Below are 25,436 nucleotides of genomic sequence, written 5' to 3'. Positions count from 1 at the left end.
GAGGAGGAGGAATAGGTGACTTTAACTTCTAATAAAGTAATTTTCTGGTTAAATATCTGTACTTTTACTCAAGTAATACTCTAATAGGTGACTTTAACTTTTACTAAAGTAATTTTCTAGTTAGATAGGAGGAGGAGGAGGAGGAGGGAGGAGGAAGAGGAGGAGGAGGAGGAAGAGGAAGAGGGAGGAAGAGGAGGAGGAGGGAGTTGTGAGGACTGTAACATTGAATCAGTTACAGGTCGCTTAGCTGGAGCTCAGTTGTGTGGACGGTCTCGGATGCGGACAGAGGAGCGCATATGGTTTCACAGCATCAGGATCTGTGAGGATCTGAGGATTACAGCCGCAGAAAGAGGAATCCTTACTGCGCCTTTTTGGAGCCGCCAATTCACTGTGGATATACTGACATCAACGGAATATAAAGAGGGGATTACTGAAAGGTAATTGAAAGGTTGCTGGGATCCAAAAAAAAGATGATTTAAACAAGTCTTTAAAAAAGAAAAGTAAGATATAGAACAACAATCTATAGGTCTAATATGAGTTTAATTGCAGGCTTAATTAGTCCAATTATGAGATTATCTGGAAAACTTTCTTAAAAAGTTTAAAAAGGGGATGCATTGTCGCCCTGCAAGTTGCACACAACTTTTAGCAGAGTATATATTCTTTTAGATGAGATTTCTGCTCCACCTCCACCATATGGTGTCACCGCTGGACGCCGAGCGGGGAGATGTCGCTGCCTCTGCGGGAGAAGAGCGCTCGGTTTCGGCCTCACAGCTGGAGGTGTCACCTCACCTCGCAGACTGAAGGCTCCATTGTGTCGCTGGGACGCAGCAGCCTGGCATGTAATTGGAAACACATTTTGGAAATTGTACATCACATTGTTTTCTCGTCTGGTCGAGGAATGTGAGGAATTAAAAAAAGTGGAAAACTGGGAATGAAAAGCTTCAGAGCTGCAGCTCAATGGATTCAAGAAAAGACGTTTTGGAGCGACGCATTCTTCATTAACCACCTAACCCTGCTGGGTCACCAAGGAATACTGCTTGTGGTCCAAAAATATGCACCAATATATAGATAAAGAGATATGCAAACGTTTTTTTTTCATGCTTATTGCGCAAACAGATTCTCTTTTTTAAATAATTTCCATGGAAATCAAACTTTTGGAGGCAGGATTGAACTCAAATATGACAGAAAGTTGAGTTTTATCAGCTGTTGCTCCACTGCAGACCGATGCATCTGCTATCTGAACATTTGCTGCTGCTGTTGCTGGTGGTGGGGGGTCACCAAGGAATACTGATTGTGGTCAAAAAATGTAGACATATTTAGATAAAGAGATATGCAAACGTTTTTCTTTCATGCTTTTTACGCACAAAGATTCTCTTTTCAAGTTAATCTCCATGGAAATCAAACTTTTAAACGCAGGATTGAACTCAAATATGACAGAAAGTTGAGTCTTATCAGCTGTTGCTCCACTGCAGACCGATGCATCTGCTATCTGAGCATTTGCTGCTGCTGGACATGCAGGAGTCTGACTGCCACTCCAGGCTTTTGAGTCTAGATTTACGCACAGAGGATCCTCGCCAAAACCAATCCAAAAAAAAAACAAAAAACGTATTTAAATTGTTTGAGACAAGGCCTGTGCACAAACACGTCAATACGCATCAGCTGATTCCCACAAATATATAGATAAAGAGATATGCAAAACTTTTTTTTTTTCCATGCTTATTGCGCAAACAGATTCTCTTTTCAAAATAATCTCCAACTTTTTGATGCAGGATTGAACTCAAATATGACAGAAAGTTGAGTCTTATCAGCTGTTGCTCCACTGCAAAGCGATGCATCTGCTATCTGACCATTTGCTGCTGCTGGTGGTTGTGGTGGTGGGATAAAAGAAGAGCAGGACATGCAGGAGTCTGACTGCCACTCCAGGCTTTTTAGTCTACATTTACGCAGAGGATCCTCGCCAAACCCAATGCAAAAACAAAAAATCCCCTTATTTAAATTGTTTGAGACAAGGCGTGTGCACAAACACGTCAAAATGCATTAGGCTTTTTGTCAGCTGATTCCCATGCATATCTGCTTTTGTGCAAATTATAGAGTTAAAGAAAAAAAACAAGTTGGCCACAGGAAGCTCTGCAAAGGAGGGGGGGGGGGCAAACGTTTTTATTGTCTGGGGACAGGATGGAAGATACAGAATATAATGCACAGTGGCTTATAGGAGGTCAAATATAAAACTAGTTTAAGTTAAATAACTCCTGAAGCAGAGAGGGTTTGTGTGGTTTTCTTTTATAATGCACGCCTCTCAAACTGTGTGGTCCCCAATGAACACCCTGATCCAACATCTGACAGACAGACAGACCAGAGGAATGTGGAGGACAAAACCTGACAGCATCTGTGAGATGAGTTGAGAGCAGCCATGGTCTTAACTTGTCTTAATTAGGGGTCCCTTTAGACATTTTGTTTACAAATATGGTTGGATTAAACAAGAAAAAAGGGGTAATTTTAAGGCTTTGCAATAAGAGTTGTAAGTCAAAGCAATGAAAAGTGGATATTTTTCTTCAATCAGGCAAGAAAGAAAAACTTTACGACTTGGTAAACTGGAGATGATGAGACTCAAAGTGCCCTCAAAGCCTGGACTGTGTCGCCCTCTACCGGCCGTCCTTATGCTCACATGTCCTGCCTCTCCTCTCCATCCTGTCCTCCATCCTCCTTTATGCACTGGAATTTAAACGTCTTAGAATAGAATAGAATAGAAAGCTTTATTGTCATTGTATTAAATACAACGCGATACACAGTTGCCACTTCTGGTCAGTGCTTTAAAACAAATACTTGTCAAGACTAAACGAGGCAGATAAAACATATAACGGGTAAAACACACAGTTATAAAGCAAATAAAACAGGTAAAGTAGATGTAATAAATAAATATAAACAGAAGTGTGACACTAGAAGTATAAAATATAAAAATAGATGTAATGTAAACAGAGGTAATTGCACTTGTAAAACAGGTAAAGTAGATGTAATATATAAATAAATGTAAACAAAGGCAGTTGCACATAAGGTGTATATTGCATCAACGATATTGCACAGACAAATGTATTGTTCACCCTCATCCTATGAAGAATAATCCTTGTAATATTATGAATTTTACTTTTTTAGTGATGTGGGAGACCACAAGTGTTGCTGCCAAGTTCCCCAAATCGCTCTATAAATCTGTGCAGGTTTATTACAGCAAGAGTCAGTGTAACTGCACATAAGGATTGTGCTTTAAGAAGTCAATAAGACACTGATTTATTGATATTGTTATCATATGTGGAAACAGTGGCACTCTATCATATCTTTTATCGGGAAGGACCAAATAATAATAATAATAAAAAAGTGTATTCTTCTTTATGCACTGGAATTTAAACGTCTTCTTATCTTCACCCTCATCCTGAATAATCCTTGTAATATTGTGAATTTTACTTTTTTAGTGATGTGGGAGACCACAAGTGTTACTGCCAAGTTCCCCAAATCCCTCTATAAATCTGTGTGGGTTTATTACAGCAAGAGTCGGTGTAACTGCACATAAGGATTGTGCTTTAAGAAGTCAATAAGAGACTGATTTATTGTTATCATATGTGGAGACAGTGGCATTCTATCATATCTTTTATCAGGAAGGACCAAATTATAATAATAAAAAAAAGTGTATTTGTTGACTAAATAACTTTTTGTCTTTACAGGTCAGAACATCCATAGTCATGGATGGGGTGAAGACATGGGTCGTCTTTGGGGGCATCATGGTGGTGCTGGTTTCAGGTAGGAATGCTACTCTGGTTATTTTATTTTTATTTTCTGTATAAATGTTTTATGTCAAATTTGATATCTGCTCTGTTTTGAGGATAACTTTGTAATTGTAATGATTGCCTCAATATTTGTGAATTAATCTTTTGAATTAAAAAAAAAAACACACGTTGCAACAGGAAATACAACCAATTTAGGATGTTTATGTTGTAATGTTTAAAAATGTCTATAGTAATATGCATAATATTGATGTTTTAAAGGTCTCATATTGTAAAAAGTGAGATTTCCATGTCTTTTATATTATAAAGCAGGTTTGAGTGCTTTATAAATACTGTTAAACTATCAAAACGCTCAATATACGGAGAAATACACACACAGCCCGTATTCAGAAATTGTGCGTTTGAAACAAGCCGTTAGGATTTCTGTACATTTCTGATGTCACAAATATACAATATATAGATCAGTGGTTCTCAAACTATGGTACGTGCACCACTGGTGGTATGCGTGCTCCCTCTAGTGGTATGCGGAGGAATCTCTGAAATATTTTTTAAAAAATGAAATAAAATGAATTTATAAACATATAATACTATCAAAATACTACTACATATGAAAATACATTAACCATGAGATCATTGAAATGGGATTTAAAATCAGTTTTGGCTTTGCTGTAATATTTTTTATTTTGAAACAAAAAAAAGTATATGCAAGCGCTGCTACCCCGTCAGGTAGCAGCTACGTAGTCGGGTAGTAGTGCATGCAAACATCCACAATTAGTTACAAGCTAAACTGTGATGACAGTTTAGCTTGTAACTGAGCTAAAATGATGAAGGGTTCATAAGCACTGCAAACGGGAACTATTATGGTTTTATGGAAGAGTTTCAGTGCCAGTTCTAGTGCTACCCCTTTGTACAGCGTGGCTGTGGCTGACAAAAGTCAACAATAAGTAATATTCTTATTAGGAATAAATTTGCCTCCTGCGTGAACTGTGCATTGCTGACTAGGGTAGGCCTACGCTACTGTATTTTAACATCGGTCATAATGGTGGTACTTGGAGACACAAATATTTCCTGAGGTGGTACTTGATGTAAAAAGTTTGAGAACCACTGATAAAGATCATTACACAGTTTTAAACGTAAACATTCTAAATGTGTCCTAGTTTATTTCCTGTTGCAGTGTATGTGAATAACATCAGCTGACAGGAAGTAAACATGGACCCAAGGTGTTGCCTAGCAACACAATTCTGTTGCAATCCCACTGAAATGCACTAAAACGGAGCGTTTCAGACAGAGCATGAATACAGGTATATTCAGGCAGACAGTACGAGGAAAATAAAGTTTTTTTTAACATTAAAAGCATGTAAACATGTTCTAGTAGAAACAGAAAAGACAAATATGAACCTGAAAATGAGCACGATATGGGTCCTTTAACATTTTCTCTAATGTTTTTTTTTTAAACTACATTTTCAGTTACTTCCGGTCTGTCGCCTCCTACCATTGTGTCCAACGAAGAAGAGTTCACCCTCCAGCCGAACTCCGTGTTCAACATCAGCTGCACCGGGAAGAGGAACGTGGTCTGGGACGAACCGCTACCGAGAAACACCTTCGTTTACCCGGGATACTACACCGCCACGCTGTTCATCTACAACGCTACCGTGGAGAACACCGGCTACTACATGTGTTCCTACGAGACACCGGAAGGAGACCTGGAGGACGAACCGGAGGACGACAACGAGGCGGGAATATATGTCTTCGTCCCAGGTGAATGAGTTGTTTTTTTCTGAATGGATGACGTATTGTTGTAGTAATAGTGATGGATGGGAATTACGGGTCTTTTTAGTGAGCCGGGTCATTTGGCTCAGCTCACCAAGAAGAGCCGGCTCTTTCAGCTCCTAAACGGCTCTTCGTTTTACCACTTCTGCCTTTTAATAATTCAACCAAATTTAACGCTGTTTTGACCTATGATTAGTATGTGTGCACATTTATCATTTAAATTATTCAATATAATTATACTAAACCTTATAATTTCCAGAATACCGTAATTTTACATGCTGCTTCGTTTCCAACTGTCACTCATCTTGTCTGCTATTCGTGCACCGCACCGCATCGCATTACATCGCATCGCAACGCAACGCATCGCAACGCAACGCATCGCAATGCAACGCAACGCATCGCAACGCAACGCATCGCATCGCAACGTATCGCATAGCAACGCATCGCAAAGCAAAGCAACGCATCGCAACGCAACGCAACGCAACGCAACGCATCGCAACGCAACGCATCGCATCGCAACGTATCGCATAGCAACGCATCGCAACGCAACGCATCGCAACGCAACGCATCGTATATATATATATATTTTTATTTTTTTTATTCAACAAATTCAAATTTACAAACAACATGGCTCATAGATCATTGCATTAGAGTAAAAGGACAAGGTGCATACAGAACAACAACAGATAAAATATGTAAAATTATACATGAAAATAATAATGAATTAAATTAAGGGGCTAGGGCTGTTAAACAATAACATATTGTATTATATAATAAGCGTTTTCCAATGGCAGCAGCAGATGTTGTCAACAAAACCACCGGAGGTCATCTCTTTGCTTCTATACACTCTTTGGTTAGACTGTAAACGAACATGACTGGGGATCAATGTAATATTAAGCGTGATGGCGTTTACGTAAATCTCCTTGACAACTGCTGGAGCCTCATTTAGCCACTTGTTAGCGACCGCCTTTTTTAAGACACATAAAGGCTTCAAAATTCCCGATTGGGGTATTTATAGGCGTATTTTATGTTGTAGAACAAAACGTTAAAATCTCTTACACTTGTTTTAACCGCAGATCTTATTTTAGGCATCTAAACTAACTAAAAACCTATTAAAAAAAAAACATTGACTTCAAGATGAGGGAACCGGAAGTGCAAAAATGCTAACTAATTACCAGGTTTTAAGTGTTTTAAGTCACGTAGAAGCTTCAAAATTCACAAGTAGGATATTTACTGATGTAATTTATGTTGTAGAGCAAAACGTGAAAATGTCACTTATGTTAACCTTAAACCACAGACCTTATTTCAGGCATCTAACCAAAAACCCATTAAAAAAAACATTGACCTTGAGATGAGGGAACCGGAAGTGCCAAAATGCTAACTAATTTCCAGGCTTTAGGACTCATTTCTGACTAATTCATGGATTTACTGTGTATTGACATTTAAAGTGAGACTGGGTAATAGTTCACAAGTAAAGATTATTGGTATAATATGGATAATATTAAGTTATATTGTTAATTATATTGAGATAACATGGTAATACCAGACTTAGTAAGGCTGTAGCAGCAAAACCCCTGAGGAATAATGTGTTATTTCTTCTTTCAAAAGTTACACAGTCTCACTTTAAAGAAATGTAGAATACAAATTAAACTACTTATATGAAATTAAGTATGAAAAAGAAGTATGGATCAACAATGATGCCTTTCAATCAAACCAAATCCCATCATGACCTCATTCCTCTGCTTGCACACCCAGATCCCCTGGCTCCATTTGTCCCCGAGACCCCTGAAAACTTGGTCGTCCCCATGCAGACACTTGGGTCCCCCATCTCCTGCCGCGTGTCGGACCCCAACACCCACGTCATCCTGAGGAGCGTCTCCAGCGGAGAGGAGATGTCTGTCTACTACGATAACAAGATGGGCTTCTTTGGAAGCCTCTTGCCCGGACAGTACCAGTGTGAAACCACAGTGAACGGACAGACTTTCAGAAGTGTCATTTATACCGTGGAGACTGAGGGTAAGCCAAGAATGTGCATATAGAGACCATGTTGATGATTCTAGTTTTAATTCTATTTTTCTATGAAATAACAAGCTTATAATGAGCAGGAGTGAAGTTATTATAGTGTAATGCACTTCAGTAATAGGATAAGGATTAAAAAATCTGCACAGCTGGAATCACTCCCCACGTCTGTTTACCATGAGAGGGCTGCAGGGTGATGTCACCACATGAGAGCCATGACATTATGTCATTATCACAGAGGGAGATGACTTAACACGTCTGTTTTCACTCTGTGTGTGTGTGTGCGTGTGTGTGAGGGAGTAATGACGACCTACTGAGCCACCACGTGGTGATAAATGAGCTCATGCTAATCAAGTTGTCCCTATCTTGGGAGACGTGTGATGCTGATATCTGCTCTCTGGTGGTCCCCTCTAGCCCCCTCGGAGCTGGAGGATTTCGACGTTGAAGTGAAAGCCAGTGGGGAGACGGTGAGGGCCGGGCAGCCGTTTAACATCACGTGTGTCTCGCCCGCTGGACTCAACTTCCATCAGCAGTGGCTCCATCCTAAAAAACAGGCAAGCCCTTTTCCTGTCTGTCTGTGTGTGTTTTTTTTATTTCAATTTAGCCTCCTCTCCGCCTTCTCTTCGCCCCTATTTCCTTCAACCCCTTGTCATATTTCCATGTCATTTCCTCCCCAGCAGCACTGAGCCTTAAATTAGCGAATAATGGTTTTGGACCTGAACCTACTGCAGCAGCGGCAAGTGGAATATAGCTCTTAGTGGTTGCAAAGTATGTGTTAGGAAAGCAGCGACCCAATGTTGCGTCTTCATTATGAGGACAGAAGCCAAGCCAGCTCCTGCTGCTGTTAACCCCATATACGCAGAAGGGACGGGAAGTTCAGGACAAATGGCTCGAGGCTTGAGCAGGCGGTTCAAAAGAAGTGAAAACAGTAAATCCTTTGACCCCGGTGACCTTAAGACTTGTAGGACAGATGCTGTCTGCAAATGACAGCCAGCTAAACATGTAATGCTTTTGAAGTGTTTAGCTGAAAGGATCCAAAAGCAATTTACGTTTGTTTGTGTTTATATTCAGATTCTTAATCTATGCAGCACGCCGTCTGTTTCTCTGCATGGGATTCCACTAAGTCCTTTTCCAGAGACTGGTGAGGGGTAGGAACGCTGGAGTCTTTTTGACTCCTGGTTTTGGTCTCAGTTGCAATTAGGGGCTTTTAAAAGGCTCTGTGATCCTGATTTATCTCCTGTGTCCCAGCAAGTGTTTTAACCATTAGCCTTCAGCAGCACGACGCGCCGCTTCTCATACATCCTACCTGTAAAAACACTGAGAGTTAAAGGACCAGTGTGTAACAATTAGGGGAATCTATTGGCAGAAATGGAATATAATATTCATAAGTATGTTTTTTTTAGTGTATAATCACCTGGAAATTAGAATTGTTGTGTTTATCGTTATCTTAGAATGAGCCGTTTATATCTCCATAGGGAGTGGGTCCTCTTAATGGAGGAAGTAGCCCAGAACGGACAAACCAAACTCTTTTAACTTTTCCTGCTTGGGCCGGAGTCGATAACGTTACTCGCCCTCTTCGCTGCCGCTCTCTCTCTCTCTCTCTCTTGCTTCACCACTCACTTCCCACGTACACATTATTCTCAAACCCGTGTTGTTCTTCTGTTCTTACAGGCTGTGGATGCAGTTCAGAGGAAACAGACTTTTCCCGACCGGGTCGTCTACACCCTCAGTATCCCAAAAGCCACCTCTCAGGACAGCGGCTCCTACGAGTGCTCCGTCACGCAGGAATCCAGCGGCGAGGTCAGAGTTAGCAGCGTGGCGGTCACCGTCTTCGGTAGGTCTTTCTTCCGTTTCCTGGATACCTTTTTAATGACTGACTTAATGACACCCACTTAATCCAAATATCCTCATCATCATCGTTCGGTTGAATTTGTGGTGGTTTCACATATGTGCACAAGGTGCTCTTTAGTGGTGTGTGTGGAAGTCATTTTCTACCAGCCGACTGTAAAGCTTCACCTCTGCTTTCAACATCAGCTACTGTGTTTTATGGGATGGCTCCAGCAGATGTGTGTCAGGCCTTCATTTCACCTCTCTTTCTCTCCGCCTTCGTCTCAGCCCTCGCTCACTGAATCCATCTCTTCACCCATTAACATCCACTTGTTATTTTCTGTTTCTCTCTTCAGAGGAGAACTCCTTCGTGGCTCTGGACCACAGTGGGATTCTGGCGACGGAGTTCGTCGGCCTTTTAGAGGAGACCGAGTTCACCATCCTCATTGACGCCTACCCGGCCCCCAAAGTGTCTTGGCTGAAAGACGGCAAAGCAATGCCTCAGACCTACTACGTCCTCACCAAAACGAGCCACCTCGGAGGGAATCGGTGAGAATAAAGTTTATGATTTGTTAATAGATTAATGGATGAGGCTTTTCAGTTGACAGCAGTTCATAAGTTTAAAAGGAACAGTTTGACATTTTGGATAAGAAGATACCACTCTCCCGTCTGCATGGTAAATATTAAGCTGGAGCCAGGAGATGGTTAGCTTGGCATAAAGACTGGAAATCATTTGTTGAATCTGTGTCAAAACCAAAGTGTTAAAACAACAATCCGCCGTTTTACGAGCAGTTATGTGTCAGACTACTTCTTGGCTAGAAGCAGAAACTTCCTGAAGGGATAGTCCGGCCCATAACCTCCTGTAAAACCACAATGTGTCAGTCTAAAGGTTCAGTGTGTAGGATTTGGCGTCATCTAGTGGTGAGGTTGCAGATTGCAACCAACTGAAACTTCTTCCGTGTGCCAAGCGTGCAGGAGAACGTACGTGAAAACACAAATGTTCCTCTCAGCCAGTGTTTGATTTGTCCGTTCTGAGCTACTGTAGAAACATGGCGGCCGGCTCCGTGAAGAGGACCCGCTCCCTATGTAGATAAAAAAACGGCTCATTCTAAGGGAACCAAAACACAACTATTTTCAGGTGATTATACACAAAAGAAAACATAGTTATTAATATTACATTCCATTTCTGTCAATAGTTACAAACTGTTCCTTTAATCGGTGCTGGTAGATGTTTTTGTAAGAGAGCCAGGCTAGCTGTTTCCCCCCGTTTCCAGTCTTTATGCTAAGGTAAGCTAACCAGCTGCTGGCTCCATATTCATATTTACCGTACAGGTGTGAAAGTGGCATCAAACCTCTCGTCTAACTCTCGGAAAGAAAGCAAAGAACAACTCAACAATTCCTTTAAATGACAAAAATGTTTGCTAATGCTTTTTTCTCACAGGTATCAAAGCATTCTGACATTACGGCAGACTCTGGTGAAAGACAACGGGACTTATACCATCACAGCCCTCAGCGGCTCTCGCACCGCTCACTTCTCCTTCACCCTCAAAGTGAAAGGTAAGAAGGATGGATGGATGGATGGATGAATGGATGGATGGATAGATAGATGGATGGATAGATAGATTTGCGATCTATGAATGAGTGCTATCCGTGTCTTTCTTTCAGCCCCCACCGCCATGATGTTCCCACCGTCCTACGCCCCGGTGTTGCTGCCCTCGTTAGAGGAGATGGTGGTACCCCTCCACACTCCGTTCACCTTGACCTGTCAGGCAGAGGGTAAACTAGCCTGGGAGATGCCGTTCGACGTTCACGAGCAAACAAAGGAGGACAACAGCGGGATGTTCGTCACCACCGTCACCGTGGACAACGCCACCGCAATGCACACCGGCTACTATACCTGCTTCTACAGAAACAACACCAGCGAGGATATGGAGGACAGCAGCATCTACATCTACGTGCCAGGTACGCAGCAGCTCTGAGCTTGTCTGTTTTTTTTTATGATTTTACTTTCTGGGGTCTGAGAAACTTATTTGACTCCAACTCCAGATCCAGATGTTCCCTTTGTGCCATCGCCGGTGCCTTTTGGCAACCACGTCCTGTCCGACCACGAGGAGATGGAGATCCAGTGTCGAGTGTCCGATCCCAGCGCTAACGTGACGCTGGTTAACGTCGACACCCAGCAGCCCGTGTCTAGTGTTTATGACAGCAAGAGGGGCGCATTGGGAGTGTTCACCGCTGGAACCTACGTCTGTATGGCGCTTATTAACGGAGAGGAGCACTACAGCGGGGAGTACATCGTCCACGGCTGGACAGGTGCGTGTAAAATCTGTGATACATGTGTGACGTCACTTGAAAAAGAGGCGTCTTACCTTTCAAATCAGCTCCATGCTTTCTTTTTTTTTTCACATTTTGACCCCTTGACCCTTGAACATTTTTGTATCTCAGGTGGTGCTGCGCTGCATGTTGAGCTGACGGCCAAACGGACCGCTCTGCTGGTGGGAGACACCATCACCGTCACCTGTGTGGCTCGGGGGTCTGAGATACTGGAAGACCACTGGAAATACCCTGGCAAACTGGTGAGGGAACACGTCATCCTGTGCAGCACAAAACCCATTTTCATTCACATATCTGGAGGTCAGAGGTCAAGGGACCCCTTTGAAAATGGCCATGACAGTTTTTCCTCGCCAAAATTTAGCGCAAGTTTGGAGCATTATTTAACCTCCTTCACCACAAGCTAGTATGACATGGTTGGTACCAATGGATTCCTTAGGTTTTTTAGTTTCATATCAGTATCTTCACTCTAGCTTAATTTATAACCTCAGAAAAATCAATTGCGTTAATGCATTAAATGAATGAGTGGCGTTAAAACAAATTTGCGTTAACAAAAAACAATGAATACAAGCTGTCTTTGCTTGTAAAAAGTAAAAAAAATCTGCCAGTGGAACAAGTTAAAATTCCTTTGCTAAGATTTCTTGAAATAAGATGTGATATTTAGGCCTTTAAAGATAAAAAGAGATCTTGAAATTAGCTGATAAAACTCATTTAGAGCTACATTTTACTAGTATTAGTGCCACTTTGAGTGGTCCGAAGACTAGAAAAGCGCTATATAAGTCCAAGTCCATTTACCATTTATTAGACAAATATACTTGTTAAGATTTTGCAGTGAAACATAAAGTTCCTTTTTGTTTTTACAGGCAAATCGTGCTGTGAAAACCGTGCATGAGAATAAGAGAAATCAGGAGATCCTCTACACCCTGACGATCTCGCAGGCCTCAACCAAAGACAGCGGCATCTACTCGTGCTCCATCACCGATATCATCAGCGACGAGAGCCAGACGAAGGAATTAGTCGTCAGAGTTTATGGTATGAAAACTGTATTTCGTTTAATTGTGATTGTCAGTTGGCCTCTCCTCCCTTCTTCTTTTTATTGGTATTTTTTCATTATACAAATTATAGTCCTCTTGACATGTGTGTATATATATATATATATATATATATACACATCTCAAATTCACACATACAGAACAAGTAATTACACAAATAAAAATAGTGATAGTAATAGTAGGTAATTAGGAAAAAAATAAGAGATAAATAAAAAAAAGTAATGATAAATAAAAAAATAATAATACATGAATAAAAAAAATAATAATACAAATAAATAAGGCAAATAAAAAAAGATAAATAAAAAACAATAGATAAATAAAAAAATATGAACGACAATAGATAAATAATATAGATACAAATAAATAAATGAAAATAAAAAGTAAATAAAAATAGATCAATATAAAAAAATAATAGATAAATAAAAAAATCTTAATAATAGATAAATAATAATTATTCAAATAAATAAAAATAAGATAGATAAATAAATAAAAAAATAATAGATATATAAAAAAAATCTTAATAATAATAGATAAATAATAATGATACAAATAAATAAATACAAATAATGAAGCCTCTCCTCTTTTCCAACAGCGAGAGAGTTCATGTCCGTCTATCCGGAGTTTGGAGAATATGAATCGGCAGAGCTGGATGAAGTCCGGGAGTTCAGAGCGGAAATCAGCTCCTTCCCCGGCGCTCATGTCACGTGGCTCAAAGACGGCGTCCCGTTCAGTGATGTGACAGCGGAGATCTCCACCAGCCTCCAGCAGGTCAGCGAGACCAGGTGAGTCTCCGTCGTACGAGGTCGACTAATGACAAGCTCAGCGTTGACATTCCCACACATCAGCCAGGCCTGTCATTACTGACATTGTGGACTTCTATGACTTTGTATTTATTGCTGGTTTTGTTGCTCTGTTTCAGCTACATGAGTGTTCTCACCCTGATCCGGGCCAAAGAGGAGGACAGCGGGAACTACACCATGCGAGCGGAGAACGGAGACCAAAGTCGTGACGTCAGTTTAATCCTGGAGGTCAAAGGTCAGAGAGAGGAATGCCTCGAGCCCTTCATTACCTTTCTGTCTTTAGATACTGCTCTCACAACCTTTTGGCCCTACTCGACCAATGCTTACCTTCTTTCTGTCGGATGTTACAGTGCCTGCATTCATCGTGGACCTGATGGACATCCACCACGGCTCGGCCACGGGACAGTCGGTGGTGTGTATCACCAGAGGGCAGCCCACTCCGGTGGTGGAGTGGTTCGTCTGCAAGAACATCAAACAGTGAGTTCTGTCTTATTTTAGTGCGACAGACATCAGAGATGCTTCCAGACTTCAACTGATTATTTATACCGTTATCTCTTCTTTTGTTTAAGTTGTGCCAACGACTCGTCTGCCTGGGTGCCGCTCCCCGCCAACTCCACGGAGATCACGATGGACTCGCACATGGATGAGGAGAGCAACCTGGAGAGCCAGGTTATGTTTGGCCACCTGGAGAGCACGCTGGCGGTGCGCTGCCTGGCCAGGAACGAGATGGCCGCCGTCAGCAGGGAGGTCAAACTGGTGTCCAACGGTACGAACACACACACAAACACACGCGTTTCTTCCATGTTTGTTTCCTTCTGAAGTCACCTCTTCTCCTCTTTAACCAGCTTTTAAAGTGACATGTGATGTTGTTGTTTCCTCTGTCTGACACTCAGAGTGTGACAGGCGTTGTGTTCAGGGCTGTCAGTGTTGCAGCAGCTGTCAGATGATGAGTTTGTGGTCAGGCAGCTGATAGGGAGGCTCTTATTCTGACAGCTAATGCAGGGAAGCAAGACATCGTTAGGCCATTTGGTCCTCCCAGATGAGCTTTACACCCCCATCCTCCTTACTCCCTCTAAACCTCCCCCACTTCCATGTTATCTTCCCAGCATGCCTTTTGGTCCTGGTAATCTGGACACCATATGGATTTCATTGTTTCGTAGGCCTGACGACGGCATTTGTTACGCAACACGTATTTCATTGCAAGCATTTCATTAATTTGTTGCATCCATCTAACGTGTGTGACTGCTGGCTCTCGTCCTGAACAGGCCCTCACCCAGAGCTGACTGTAGCTGCTGCTGTGCTGGTGCTCCTCGTCATTGTCATCATCTCACTCATTGTCTTGGTTATTATCTGGAAACAGGTAATGTTGCCACCATTCTGCATTCATTCTCCACACATATTCATCTATTCGTCTGCTGTCTTTATGTGTTTGGAAAAACTTATTTTGGAGCAAAGTAGCTTGGCAAAATCAACATCCTGAATCATGTTTTCATATTAAGATTGCAGTTTTAACATCTTACACCGAATTCAAACCAGGCAGCGGTGAAGTGCGGCACGCCACAATAACTAAATTTTTCTGCAGCCAGGAGGCGTGCTCATGTGTTTAAGGCGGGAAGAAATCATTTGTAACGTAGTTCAACATGTCACAGGATCTGTTTACTGATTGGCTTCGGGTCCACTCTTGTCTCACTTCACTGCTTAGAGTTCAACTTTTCCCAACTTTTAGTTTACCCACACTTCGCCGCAGAATTAAACGGCCGCAGCTAGTTGAGCTCAGCAGCGGCCGTTGCAGCTTTTCATAGACATTGCAGGCCGCACTTCGCCTGCTGCTCTGGTGTGAATCCGGCATTAAACCCCACTTGCCTGCCCGCGGCGACCTGCTTAGGCTAGTTCTAAGCGGCTTAGCATCACGCATAAAGATATAAATGTTTAAACTTTCGCCAATATGGACATGTTATACATGGTTAGATCAGTTAGATTCTCCACAAAAGCTAAACAAGCATATTTTCAGGAACTAGAAGATGTTACCTTTCAAATGAAGCCTCATACATTCATTTTGTTATAAGCTTTTCCATTTGGGTATGCCAAATAGGTGATAATTCCAAAAAAGGGTGGGACTTATGAGGTTAAAATGAATGATATTAGTGGTTTATGACAACTAACGAGCACTAATGTATTTTGAATTTCAGTTGTGAACTGTGCCAAATTATTTTGGGTATCCGCCAACGCTCCAATCCAAAGCAAACGTCTCCTGAGCTAATAAATTACAAATTTGTGGGCCGACTTTGCAAGTCAAGAAGAAACCTGCTGTTAAAACTGTCCCAAAAGCCAAATATGAAACCCAGCAGCACATCCAACTGTCTTTATTAATCAGCTCTTGTGTGTGTTTTTGTCTTCCAGAAACCGCGGTACGAGATCCGCTGGAGGGTCATAGAGTCTGTGAGCCCGGACGGCCATGAGTACATCTACGTGGATCCCATGCAGCTTCCCTACGACTCCAGATGGGAGTTCCCCCGGGACAGACTGGTGCTCGGTGAGCTGATGTGATAAAGATGTAGTCGTGTATCGGTGGCTCCCTGCAGGGACCATCCGGTCAGGATGCCTCACTCTGTCTTTGAAGTCATGAGCTTATCTTGCTGGGCAGAAGGGGTTCGGTTTGACTCAGTGATTAAGGGGACGTTCAGCCACTGAACAAGTCACAGATGAGAGAGCAGAGGCATCCAGAGAGCCCGGCTGTGTTTGTATGTCTGTGCAGGTTCTTTGTTGATAACGGTTTTCTGTGTGGTGTTTCGTCTCAGGTCGTATCCTGGGCTCTGGAGCCTTCGGGAAAGTGGTCGAGGGCACCGCTTACGGACTCAGCCGCTCCCAACCTGTGATGAAGGTGGCAGTGAAGATGCTGAAACGTGAGTTTAACAGTGAAAACACTGAAAGATGTTTGTGTAGCAACACCTCATCATCCCGACAGCTGATTTTATTCAACTGCTGCAGAACTAGAAAGGAAGATACTAAAGAATCTGCAGGATAATAAATCCTGATTTTTACAGCAAGATAAAGCGATTAATTTATAGGATTCAGATGAAAGAATGTGGTTGTTTGGCTTGTTTGATTATGTGCGATGATGATGATGATGATGATGATGTTCACACTGGTTGCTGTTCCTTCTTTCAGCCACAGCCCGCTCCAGTGAGAAACAGGCCCTGATGTCTGAACTGAAGATCATGACTCATCTCGGACCGCATCTCAACATTGTTAACCTCCTGGGAGCGTGCACCAAGTCAGGTGACTAAAACACATACACACACTCGCCTTCATGGACAAACACATAGTGTATGATAACAGTTCAGTTTAACCAAGAGACACACAATAACGCCCACGTTCATGCTGCAAAAAAAACCTGCACACGTACACACTCATTCAGATCATTTAACAGCCCAAACAGACTGACAGCCCGGTCTCAGCTCTGGGTTGGTGTGGTATTTTAATAGGCTTTTTATGGGAAAGTGGAGGCTTGCCCTCTTGACTGTGCTTTTAGCCTTTTACGAGGCTCTGATAAGATTAGCCTGCAGACTGACGCCCATGCACGACTTTATCTGCCGTGTTGTTCCCTCCCAGGCCCAATCTACATTATCACTGAGTACTGCTTCTACGGGGACCTGGTCAACTACCTGCACAAGAACAGGGAGACCTTCCTCAGCCTGAACCCAGAGAAGACCAAGAAAGAGATGGATATCTTTGGGATCAACCCTGCGGACGAGAGCAGCAGAAGGTATTACATATATATGTTTCTAAGCATACAATGCATTTACATTTATTTTATTTGTGTAGCAAATGTAGGAGAGCAAGCACACACCAGACAGAGCTGAGGTCCACAATATATTCTGCACAGAAACGGGACAATAGGACGCATCAGGCCCAGTTCACAGACACAGATTTGTCCTTCAGAATATGAGAAAATACTAATTAACAACTCCACCAAAATAACAAAAGTCTACATTCGCTCCCCCAACACACAACAACCAAACAACTCTGCTTTTCTGTGACATAAAAAACACAGAAAAAAATGAAATATTACCATCAAGAGCATCCACAGAGCTTTGATGTAACCCAACATGTGTCTTAAAATTGTGCGTCTCTTAATTATGTCCCCCCTACAACAGGTTAGTGGAACTGTATATAGTAGATCGAAATAAAATGATATACCGGTACATACTTTCAATAAAAGTTTAGAACAGTTCACAAACAATTAAATTAAATATTAAACCATAATGAAATAATGATTGAGCTACATTTGTGCATGACTTCATGAAATCCAGATAATGAAACAGTGAGAAATGTGACAGGAGACCTCGCCTCAACATATGCAGAAAAACAAACAATAACAAAAAAGAAAATCAAGCTCACATAATTAAGAAAAATACAACAACAAAAAATAAATGACAACAAAAAGCACACAAAATAATCAGAAAAACTAACCGATCAGTAGACAAAAATCCAATAAAAATAAATGAATACATAAAAAACAAAAGAGGAAGAGAATATATACACACACATACACATTTTATCTTGAATAATCCTTGTAATTCAGACACTTGGAAACTGTTTGAAAAATATTTAAGGTGCTAAATGCGAGATCGGGAGCATTTCTATTGCCTCTGCACGGCTCTCAACATGGCGACGGTTGGAGTTGTCCATGTTTGCGTCTTAGAACTTTAACCCTTTCGCCTAAAAAATGTTTAATTCAGTGTTCGGTTGCACTCAGCTCCACCCTCTCATGTCACCTCTGGTTCCAAAAAACCAAGACAGCGATGGACAAAAAACAACATGGCGACGGCCAAAATGCCAAACTCAAGTGTTCAAAACAGCAGTCCACAAACCACTGGGTGACGTCAAGAAAACAAAACTAAAAGAAACATTTGGACATTTGGGGGGTTGACAATAAAATGCTGTATTCACACTACGAGCGACAAAAACACTAAGAGCACACACGGCCAGCTGGCTATGTCAACAAAACACAGAGAGAAGCTCTGATTCCAACACACACGGAGGGAGAGTAACTTCACTCTCTGTTCAGGTAGACATTACTCCTCTATATCTTTACATAGTATATAGTTTGATGTTATATTAATGCTCTGCATATCATATAGAGAACCTTTAATGAAAGGACAAAAACACAAACATTTAAATACACCTATCACATCCATCCACTTCCTCTTTGCCACTCCCAAGTATTACTTTGCCATTGTCACAACAATTTGCACAATTGTCTCACACACACACTCAACATTCTCCCCGACCCTTAATCGGTAACTCTATCGCCATTTTCTCCCCGGTTGAAGAGATCGTCTGGCGTCTTCACCTAATCAGATCGCAGTCTGAAGTGGTCTCAGCTTTCAGCCTAATCTCATTGTGTTGGAGGTACCTGTTAATTCTGTCCGCCGTGGACGTCTGCGTGGTGAAACAGCAGCCTTCTCTCCCTCCCTCTCCCTCCCTCTCCCTCTCTAAAGCTCGTCTGTGTTGATGGATGACTCACACTGACCACACCTCGAATTGACCATAACATGATTTAATCCTGCCGGCTACCATGTTAGGGCTCGACCACATCTTCCTCTAAGCCCGGCCACAGGGAGGGGAGAGGATTTAAGGGCGCTGACGTACACAGAATACGATGTATACTTCTTATTATATTCCCACATGTCCATCATTCTTTGTGTCTCTTTGCACACAGTTATGTGATCCTGTCCTTCGAGAGCAAAGGGGACTACATGGATATGAAGCCGTCCGACAACACTCAGTATGTTCCCATGCTGGAGATGAACAACGGCTCCAAGTACTCAGACATCCAGCAGTCTGAATACGACCACCCGCCCTCTCAGAAAGGTACAAACTCCTCTCTGTCCTCCTCTTCACTCTCTCCTCTGAGTTATTACTCGCTGTGTTTGAGTCAGTGTTGGTCGAGGGGTACACCCTTGTCAGAATTTAGTTCTTGGTACGGCCCTGTAATTACATAGAGAGGATAATTGTAGCACACACATAATAATGCCCGGTTTCTCCCTGCCATTAGTAAAAGCCAGGTCGGAGCAGCCAATGCTATATTTACAGTACATGATGGCATTTTCTGTGTGTGTTTTCTAAAACCAGAGGACGAGCTGGACGACCTGCTGTCAGACGACATGAACGAAGGCCTCTCCACCACCGACCTGCTCAGTTTCACCTACCAGGTGGCCAAAGGCATGGAGTTCCTGTCCTCCAAGAATGTAAGTTGTGTCCACAGAGGGACAATGAATGAAAATGGTATTTATTATTGAACATTTTCATTTTGCAAACTCATGTAGGAAACAGTAGCTTGCATATTACACAACAACACAAGCCATAAGATATTCATATATACATCAGTGGGTGACCTCCGGGTCTGAAAAGTGAAGCCAAAAACCCAAGACGGCGACGGACAATAAAAAAAATGGCAGCGGCCAATAAAAAGATGGTGACGGCCAAAATGCCTAATTTGAGGCTTCAAAACCGTAGTCCACAAACAAATGAGTGACATCATGGTGACTACGCCCACTTCTTATATACAGATGTGTTCTGGCATCATGACATGAAACTGCTTTTTCAACTGAGAAACCGCTATCGATCCGATGAGCGTTGTTGGTGGGACTAACACTGTTGGCAAACATCATAGTCTTTACGCTTTTGGGGCGTGGCTACCTTGTGATTGACAGTTTGCTGTCTCGGCGTTCTATAACTACCGGTCTGGGAGTTATCCGCGGTTTCGTCCGGTATGTCCGTCGCCTAAAACCGGCAGTCCACAAACCAATGGGTGACGTCTGTTATTAACAGACTGACTACTCTTAGATAATAGCTTTATGGATGATAAATAGCTTTACCATATCTGACACCTTCCTTGAGAAACCATCCATATGAATCAAAACTTTCATAAATCAAATGAAGGATAGTAAGCTGTGAAGAGCTGTAAAGATCCTGCTGAAACTATTTCTTCCACATTTGTGCAGCTTTATGGTTTTAGGCCCTGCAGCCTCACATTCCTCTGGATTTTTGCACCGTGTCCTATATGGTGACAGCGGTGCCGGCCAAACGGGGCCGGCTGAGGCCGTTGTGTGATAAGCAGTGTTGTGGAGGCTGCTGAGAGGCCAGGGGCTGAATATAGCAGCAGCACCGCCAGGCCTAGAATTACCGCTGCAGCCAGAAGCTATTCATTCAGCTTCATAGTTATTATCCCTAAATATCCAGTGGTCACGGCCATCCCTCCAACTGGCATGTTTACACAAAGGCTTTATAAAGCAATATGAAGCGGCATTAAAAATGAACCGGGCTGAAATGAAACACATACAGAAATAGAAGCTGTGGGAGCGAGATGTGTCGGTTTGGGCACGGATGGAGCTGAGGGTTGAAAACAGTCCTTTATGACGCAATGAGCTGCTGATCATAATGCTAACTCTCTGTTTTTTTGTTTTTTTTGCAGTGTGTGCATCGGGACCTCGCCGCCAGGAACGTCCTCCTCTCTCAGGGAAAGATAGTGAAGATCTGTGACTTCGGACTGGCCCGGGACATCATGCACGACAACAACTACGTCTCCAAAGGGAGCGTAAGTCTCCTTTCATGCTTCACTTCATGCTTAAAAACGCAGCTTTATTAGTTTTTTTCCATTTTACAAGTGTGATTGAACATTTCCCCTCTCCGTCATCCTGCAGACTTTCCTCCCAGTGAAGTGGATGGCTCCGGAGAGTATTTTTGACAACATGTACACCACTCTGAGTGATGTTTGGTCCTACGGCATCCTGCTCTGGGAGATATTCTCCTTAGGTGAGCCCCTGCAAGTGTCTATTAGGGCACTTTCACAAGCCAACATTTAGTCCGTTTTAATAGTACTCTGGTACAGTTTGTTTGGGCAGTTGTGAACGCTGTAATCGTACTCTGGTGCAAACCAAAACAACCGGTCCGAGACGGGCATTTGTTGAGATGGACACAGGTAAATGACAGGTTAACATGAGTGGGAGAGGACTGACTGATGTTTGCTTGACATCTGGGCCGAACAGAACATACAGAATATGCTCAATAAAGTCCACAAAATAGTGATATTTATAAAGTCATTGGAGATAATTGGAGCAGAAGGGATTCATGCTCACAGTAGATCAGTACCAAAAAAAGAAAAAAAAAAACTTCAACAGCAATAAAGTCCACAATTTCCTGCATAGAAGAAGTAGCTCTCAAGAATAAAAAGATACATTTTGCTCCTTTATACACGCCCCTTAGCTAATTATTATTTTTTAATTTGGTCTGCTTTAATTTGTGCACCGTGAAGCCGAACCAGACTAAATAGAAAACAACGGATTTGGACTAGCCAAACGGACTGTGTCTTGTGAAAGCGCCCTGAGAGAAAATAAATCCATGAGACTGGATGTGGACGATGAAACTCATGAGAATGTGTTCTGGTCTGCAGGTGGAACCCCGTACCCTGGGATGGTCGTGGATTCAAGCTTCTACAACAAGATCAAGAGTGGATACAGGATGTCCAAACCGGAGCATGCACCTCAGGACGTGTACGTGATCATTCACTGTTATTCACTGACATGAGATGAGGAATGCTGTAAACTTTGTAAACTGTGATATACGGTGGCTGACATGAGTCATGGCGAGATTACAAGGTAGAGGACAGGTCAAACACTTCTCTGAGGTGTAACATCACCTGTTTTTTTTTCAGGTATGAGATGATGATGAAGTGCTGGAACAGCGAGCAGGAGAAGAGGCCGACTTTCCTGGGTCTGAGTGACACCGTATCGTCTTTGCTGCCCTCCAGCTACAAGAGGGTGAGTATCCTCGTGAACTCGCGGGTCACCAGACCTCTTTGGATTCTTAACACCTGCTTTCTAGTTTACCGCCTCTCATTCTTGACCCCGCGGTTGGACCTGCACATTACGTTCCTCTCTTTTCTTTATGCTGTTTTCTGGCTGAAAGTGTCCTCTCTCGCGCTTTACTTTTGCAGAGCAAAGTAAAATGATTTAAACACACTCTTAACGTAGCAGGCTGCTCATTTAAAACCTCCTTCCACTTCCTCTGAGAGTGTTTCTGTGGGCTCTCTGCGTTTCAACCTAACAAGTGATTAGAGTGTAAATGCAGCAGCTGGATGTCGGAGCGGCCGGCCTCAGACTGGCTAACGACGCTGCCCCAGTTCTCGCCTCCACCACCCAACCTTAATTACCCCATTAAACTCCACGCTACACATGGCACATCAAAACAGCTTCACCTCGGCCTCCTTCACTGCGTTTTAATGGCCGGGGGGGGGGGGGCAGAGGAGGAACCGGGCTCTTGCTTTAGCACCTCGGGCTGGACGGGATGTGTGATTTTCAGTTTGGATCGCACCGTCCAGCTGGCAACACAACCAGAGATCACACTCGTACTGCAGTTCTCCTCAGACGTTATTATGAGCTTCAATAATTCTGTGCTTAGACTTCTACACTGTATTGTACGACGGCGTATTAAGGCCATTATAGGTAAAAGTATAATAATGGAGCCGGGGGAGGGGGGTAATATTCCAGGAAAAACTCCCAAAAATGTTTTTTTCCAAGATTGAGGTGAAAGAAGAAAAAAAAAACTTGGATATTTTGTTGGGATTAAAGTGGAAAATTTAGGAGAAAAAAACACAAAGTTGCGAGATTATAAAGTTATAAATTCACGAGAAAAACACTCAGACATTCTCTGAATTTTGAGTAGAAAATTTACGAGAAAAAAACTCTGAAATACAAGTGGCAATAAGGAACCACATTGCTTCCCTAATACACCGTCGTAGTATTCTATTGTATTAAGCATCTAACTCCGATGTATCTGTCTATCTTGTGCAGCATTACGAACGGGTGAACCACGAGTTCCTGAAGAGCGACCACCCCGCCGTGACCCGGATGTGCGTGGAGAACGACGACGCCTACATCGGCATCACCTACAAGAACCAGGGCAAGCTGAAGGACCGGGAGAGCGGCTTCGACGAGCAGCGGCTGAGCTCCGACAGCGGCTACATCATCCCCCTCCCCGACCTGGACCCCATATCTGATGATGAATACGGAAAGAGGAACAGACACGGGTAACCATTTACCTCCACTACTCTATATATTGTCTATAGCAGTCATTCCCAAAGACTGAGGAGATTTTATTCGGGTCGCCAAATAAATTTGCAGAATTTTCTTCCATAGTCTTGTATTTAACATCTATATCTGCAGTTCACCTCTGAGCCACATGAGGGAGCCTGAATATTCGTACAGAGCGCTGCAGGGAACAAACTCTGTGGCAAACAAACGTTTATGATTCTTACACGTTTTGTTCAGTAAGATAATTTCCACAAATGAACACCACTTTTATGATTTTTGTAGCGTGAATGCAATCACCAGATGTAAAAAGCTAACGTTAGGCTATAAACAAACTACACCACGGTCGCATGAACGCGAGTAACGAGGCTGTGAAGGAGGACGAGTCGGCGTTTAGTAGTCTCATTTAGCCACTTGTTAGCAACCGCCTTTTTTAAGACTCATAAAAGCTTCAAAATTCACGAGTGGGGTATTTATTGATGTATTTTATGTCGTAAAACAAAACGTTAAAATCTTAAACTTGTGTTAACCCATTGACTTCCAGACGAGGGAACAGGAAGTGCTAACATGCCCACTCATGGACTCATTCCTGTAGCGCTCTATTCAAGATAATATAAGGAGATACGGAAATGGCGGTAGAAATAGTCAGGAACGTTCATTTAAGCACAAAAACTGTCATTTTTATTTTTCGTCTAATTTTCATTTCTCCGTGTCCCCCTGCAGCTCTCAGACGTCCGAGGAGAGCGCCATTGAGACGGGCTCCAGCAGCTCCACTTACGCCAAGCGTGAGGGCGAGACTCTGGAGGACATCACGCTGCTGGATGAGATGTGTCTGGACTGTAGCGACCTCGGGGAGGACAGCTTCCTGTGACGACTACCCGGCCTGTAGAGCAGAAGCAGCGAGGAAACGGGGCGAAACAGAGAAAAACTTGTAAAATCAACCAAAGACTCTCGGCTGTGGACCCTCCTCCGTTCCTCCTTCCTTCCTTCACCACCCCATTCAGAGGACAGAACAATCAAAACCACTTCCCCTGTCTGGATGAGTCTGTGGTGACGGTACGGTACGCCCTTCACTCCTCCACTGGACGCCGCCCCCTGTAGGGCCGGAGGAGCGAGCGAGCATTGATGACAACGTGACATCAAGGGACTCAAAGAACCACCGAGCCTGCGTGTCGGATTATCTTTTTTAATTTGCAGAGCTTTATTCTATCGGGCATTTTTCTAACAGCAATATAAGCAAAGAAGGGACGAACTATACACGTTGGTCAAAGTATATATTTAACCACTACGGATGCACTAAACTAAAGGAGTCCAATACTAGCAACAGCACCGGCAGGTAAACACTCACCTGCTGCAAGAGAAGCACCTGATGCTGGCACAATCAGTAGCAATAAGCACAAAATCTGGACTATGTTTGTGTTTATGACCATATCCTGTATTCAATGGGGGAAATACGTGCGGTTATTTCAAATTTATTTTTTTACTTCATCATTATGTCAAACATGTATTATTTGTGAATACCGAGTAGATGTTGCTGTTTGAGTGGTGATGAGAATAGAGCTTTTTCTCAACGTGATGTCGTCCCCTGAAGACCTCAGTCAGATGTGTGTCGTTTATGGGCTTTGAAAAACAAAACCAAGTGTGATTGTATTGTAAATAGCTCCAGAGTTGTTTTTTTTATAAGAGAGACTTATTGGGATATCAGTATTTTATGTTAGCACATATTAAAGGGATAGTTGGGGTGTTTTTGAAGTGGGGTTGTATGAGGTA

General features: G+C 42.7%; 1 protein-coding gene across 1 annotated transcript; it reads left to right on the top strand.

Moving 5' to 3' along the window:
- Positions 1-217: 217 nt before the first annotated feature.
- On the top strand, positions 218-25,436 carry pdgfra (platelet-derived growth factor receptor, alpha polypeptide). The gene is made up of 29 exons (XM_037771199.1): positions 218-437; positions 3,714-3,789; positions 5,241-5,531; positions 7,299-7,559; positions 7,977-8,116; positions 9,234-9,396; positions 9,746-9,938; positions 10,831-10,946; positions 11,055-11,351; positions 11,436-11,702; positions 11,835-11,965; positions 12,584-12,752; positions 13,365-13,554; positions 13,692-13,807; positions 13,923-14,049; positions 14,142-14,338; positions 14,838-14,932; positions 15,973-16,105; positions 16,371-16,475; positions 16,741-16,851; positions 17,185-17,338; positions 19,298-19,449; positions 19,711-19,826; positions 21,053-21,175; positions 21,282-21,393; positions 22,031-22,130; positions 22,292-22,397; positions 23,430-23,665; positions 24,390-25,436. The coding sequence occupies exons 2-29, from the start codon at positions 3,732-3,734 to the stop codon at positions 24,535-24,537; spliced, it is 4,407 nt and encodes a 1,468-aa protein (XP_037627127.1). The 5' UTR covers positions 218-437; positions 3,714-3,731; the 3' UTR covers positions 24,538-25,436.

Source organism: Sebastes umbrosus, chromosome 5, assembly GCF_015220745.1.
Source record: "Sebastes umbrosus isolate fSebUmb1 chromosome 5, fSebUmb1.pri, whole genome shotgun sequence".
In the NCBI taxonomy this organism is placed as follows: domain Eukaryota; kingdom Metazoa; phylum Chordata; class Actinopteri; order Perciformes; family Sebastidae; genus Sebastes; species Sebastes umbrosus.
The sequence above is the reverse complement of the archived record's forward strand: the minus strand, read 5'-3'. Positions and strand labels throughout refer to the sequence as shown.

Excerpts from the sequence above, each read along its gene's own strand:
- pdgfra (XM_037771199.1), top strand. The coding sequence starts at position 3,732 with ATGGATGGGGTGAAGACATGGGTCGTCTTTGGGGGCATCATGGTGGTG. Across the intron at positions 11,352-11,435 it reads CATCTACATCTACGTGCCAG|ATCCAGATGTTCCCTTTGTG; the intron begins GTACGCAGCAGC and ends CTCCAACTCCAG. Across the intron at positions 22,131-22,291 it reads GAGCATGCACCTCAGGACGT|GTATGAGATGATGATGAAGT; the intron begins GTACGTGATCAT and ends TTTTTTTTTCAG.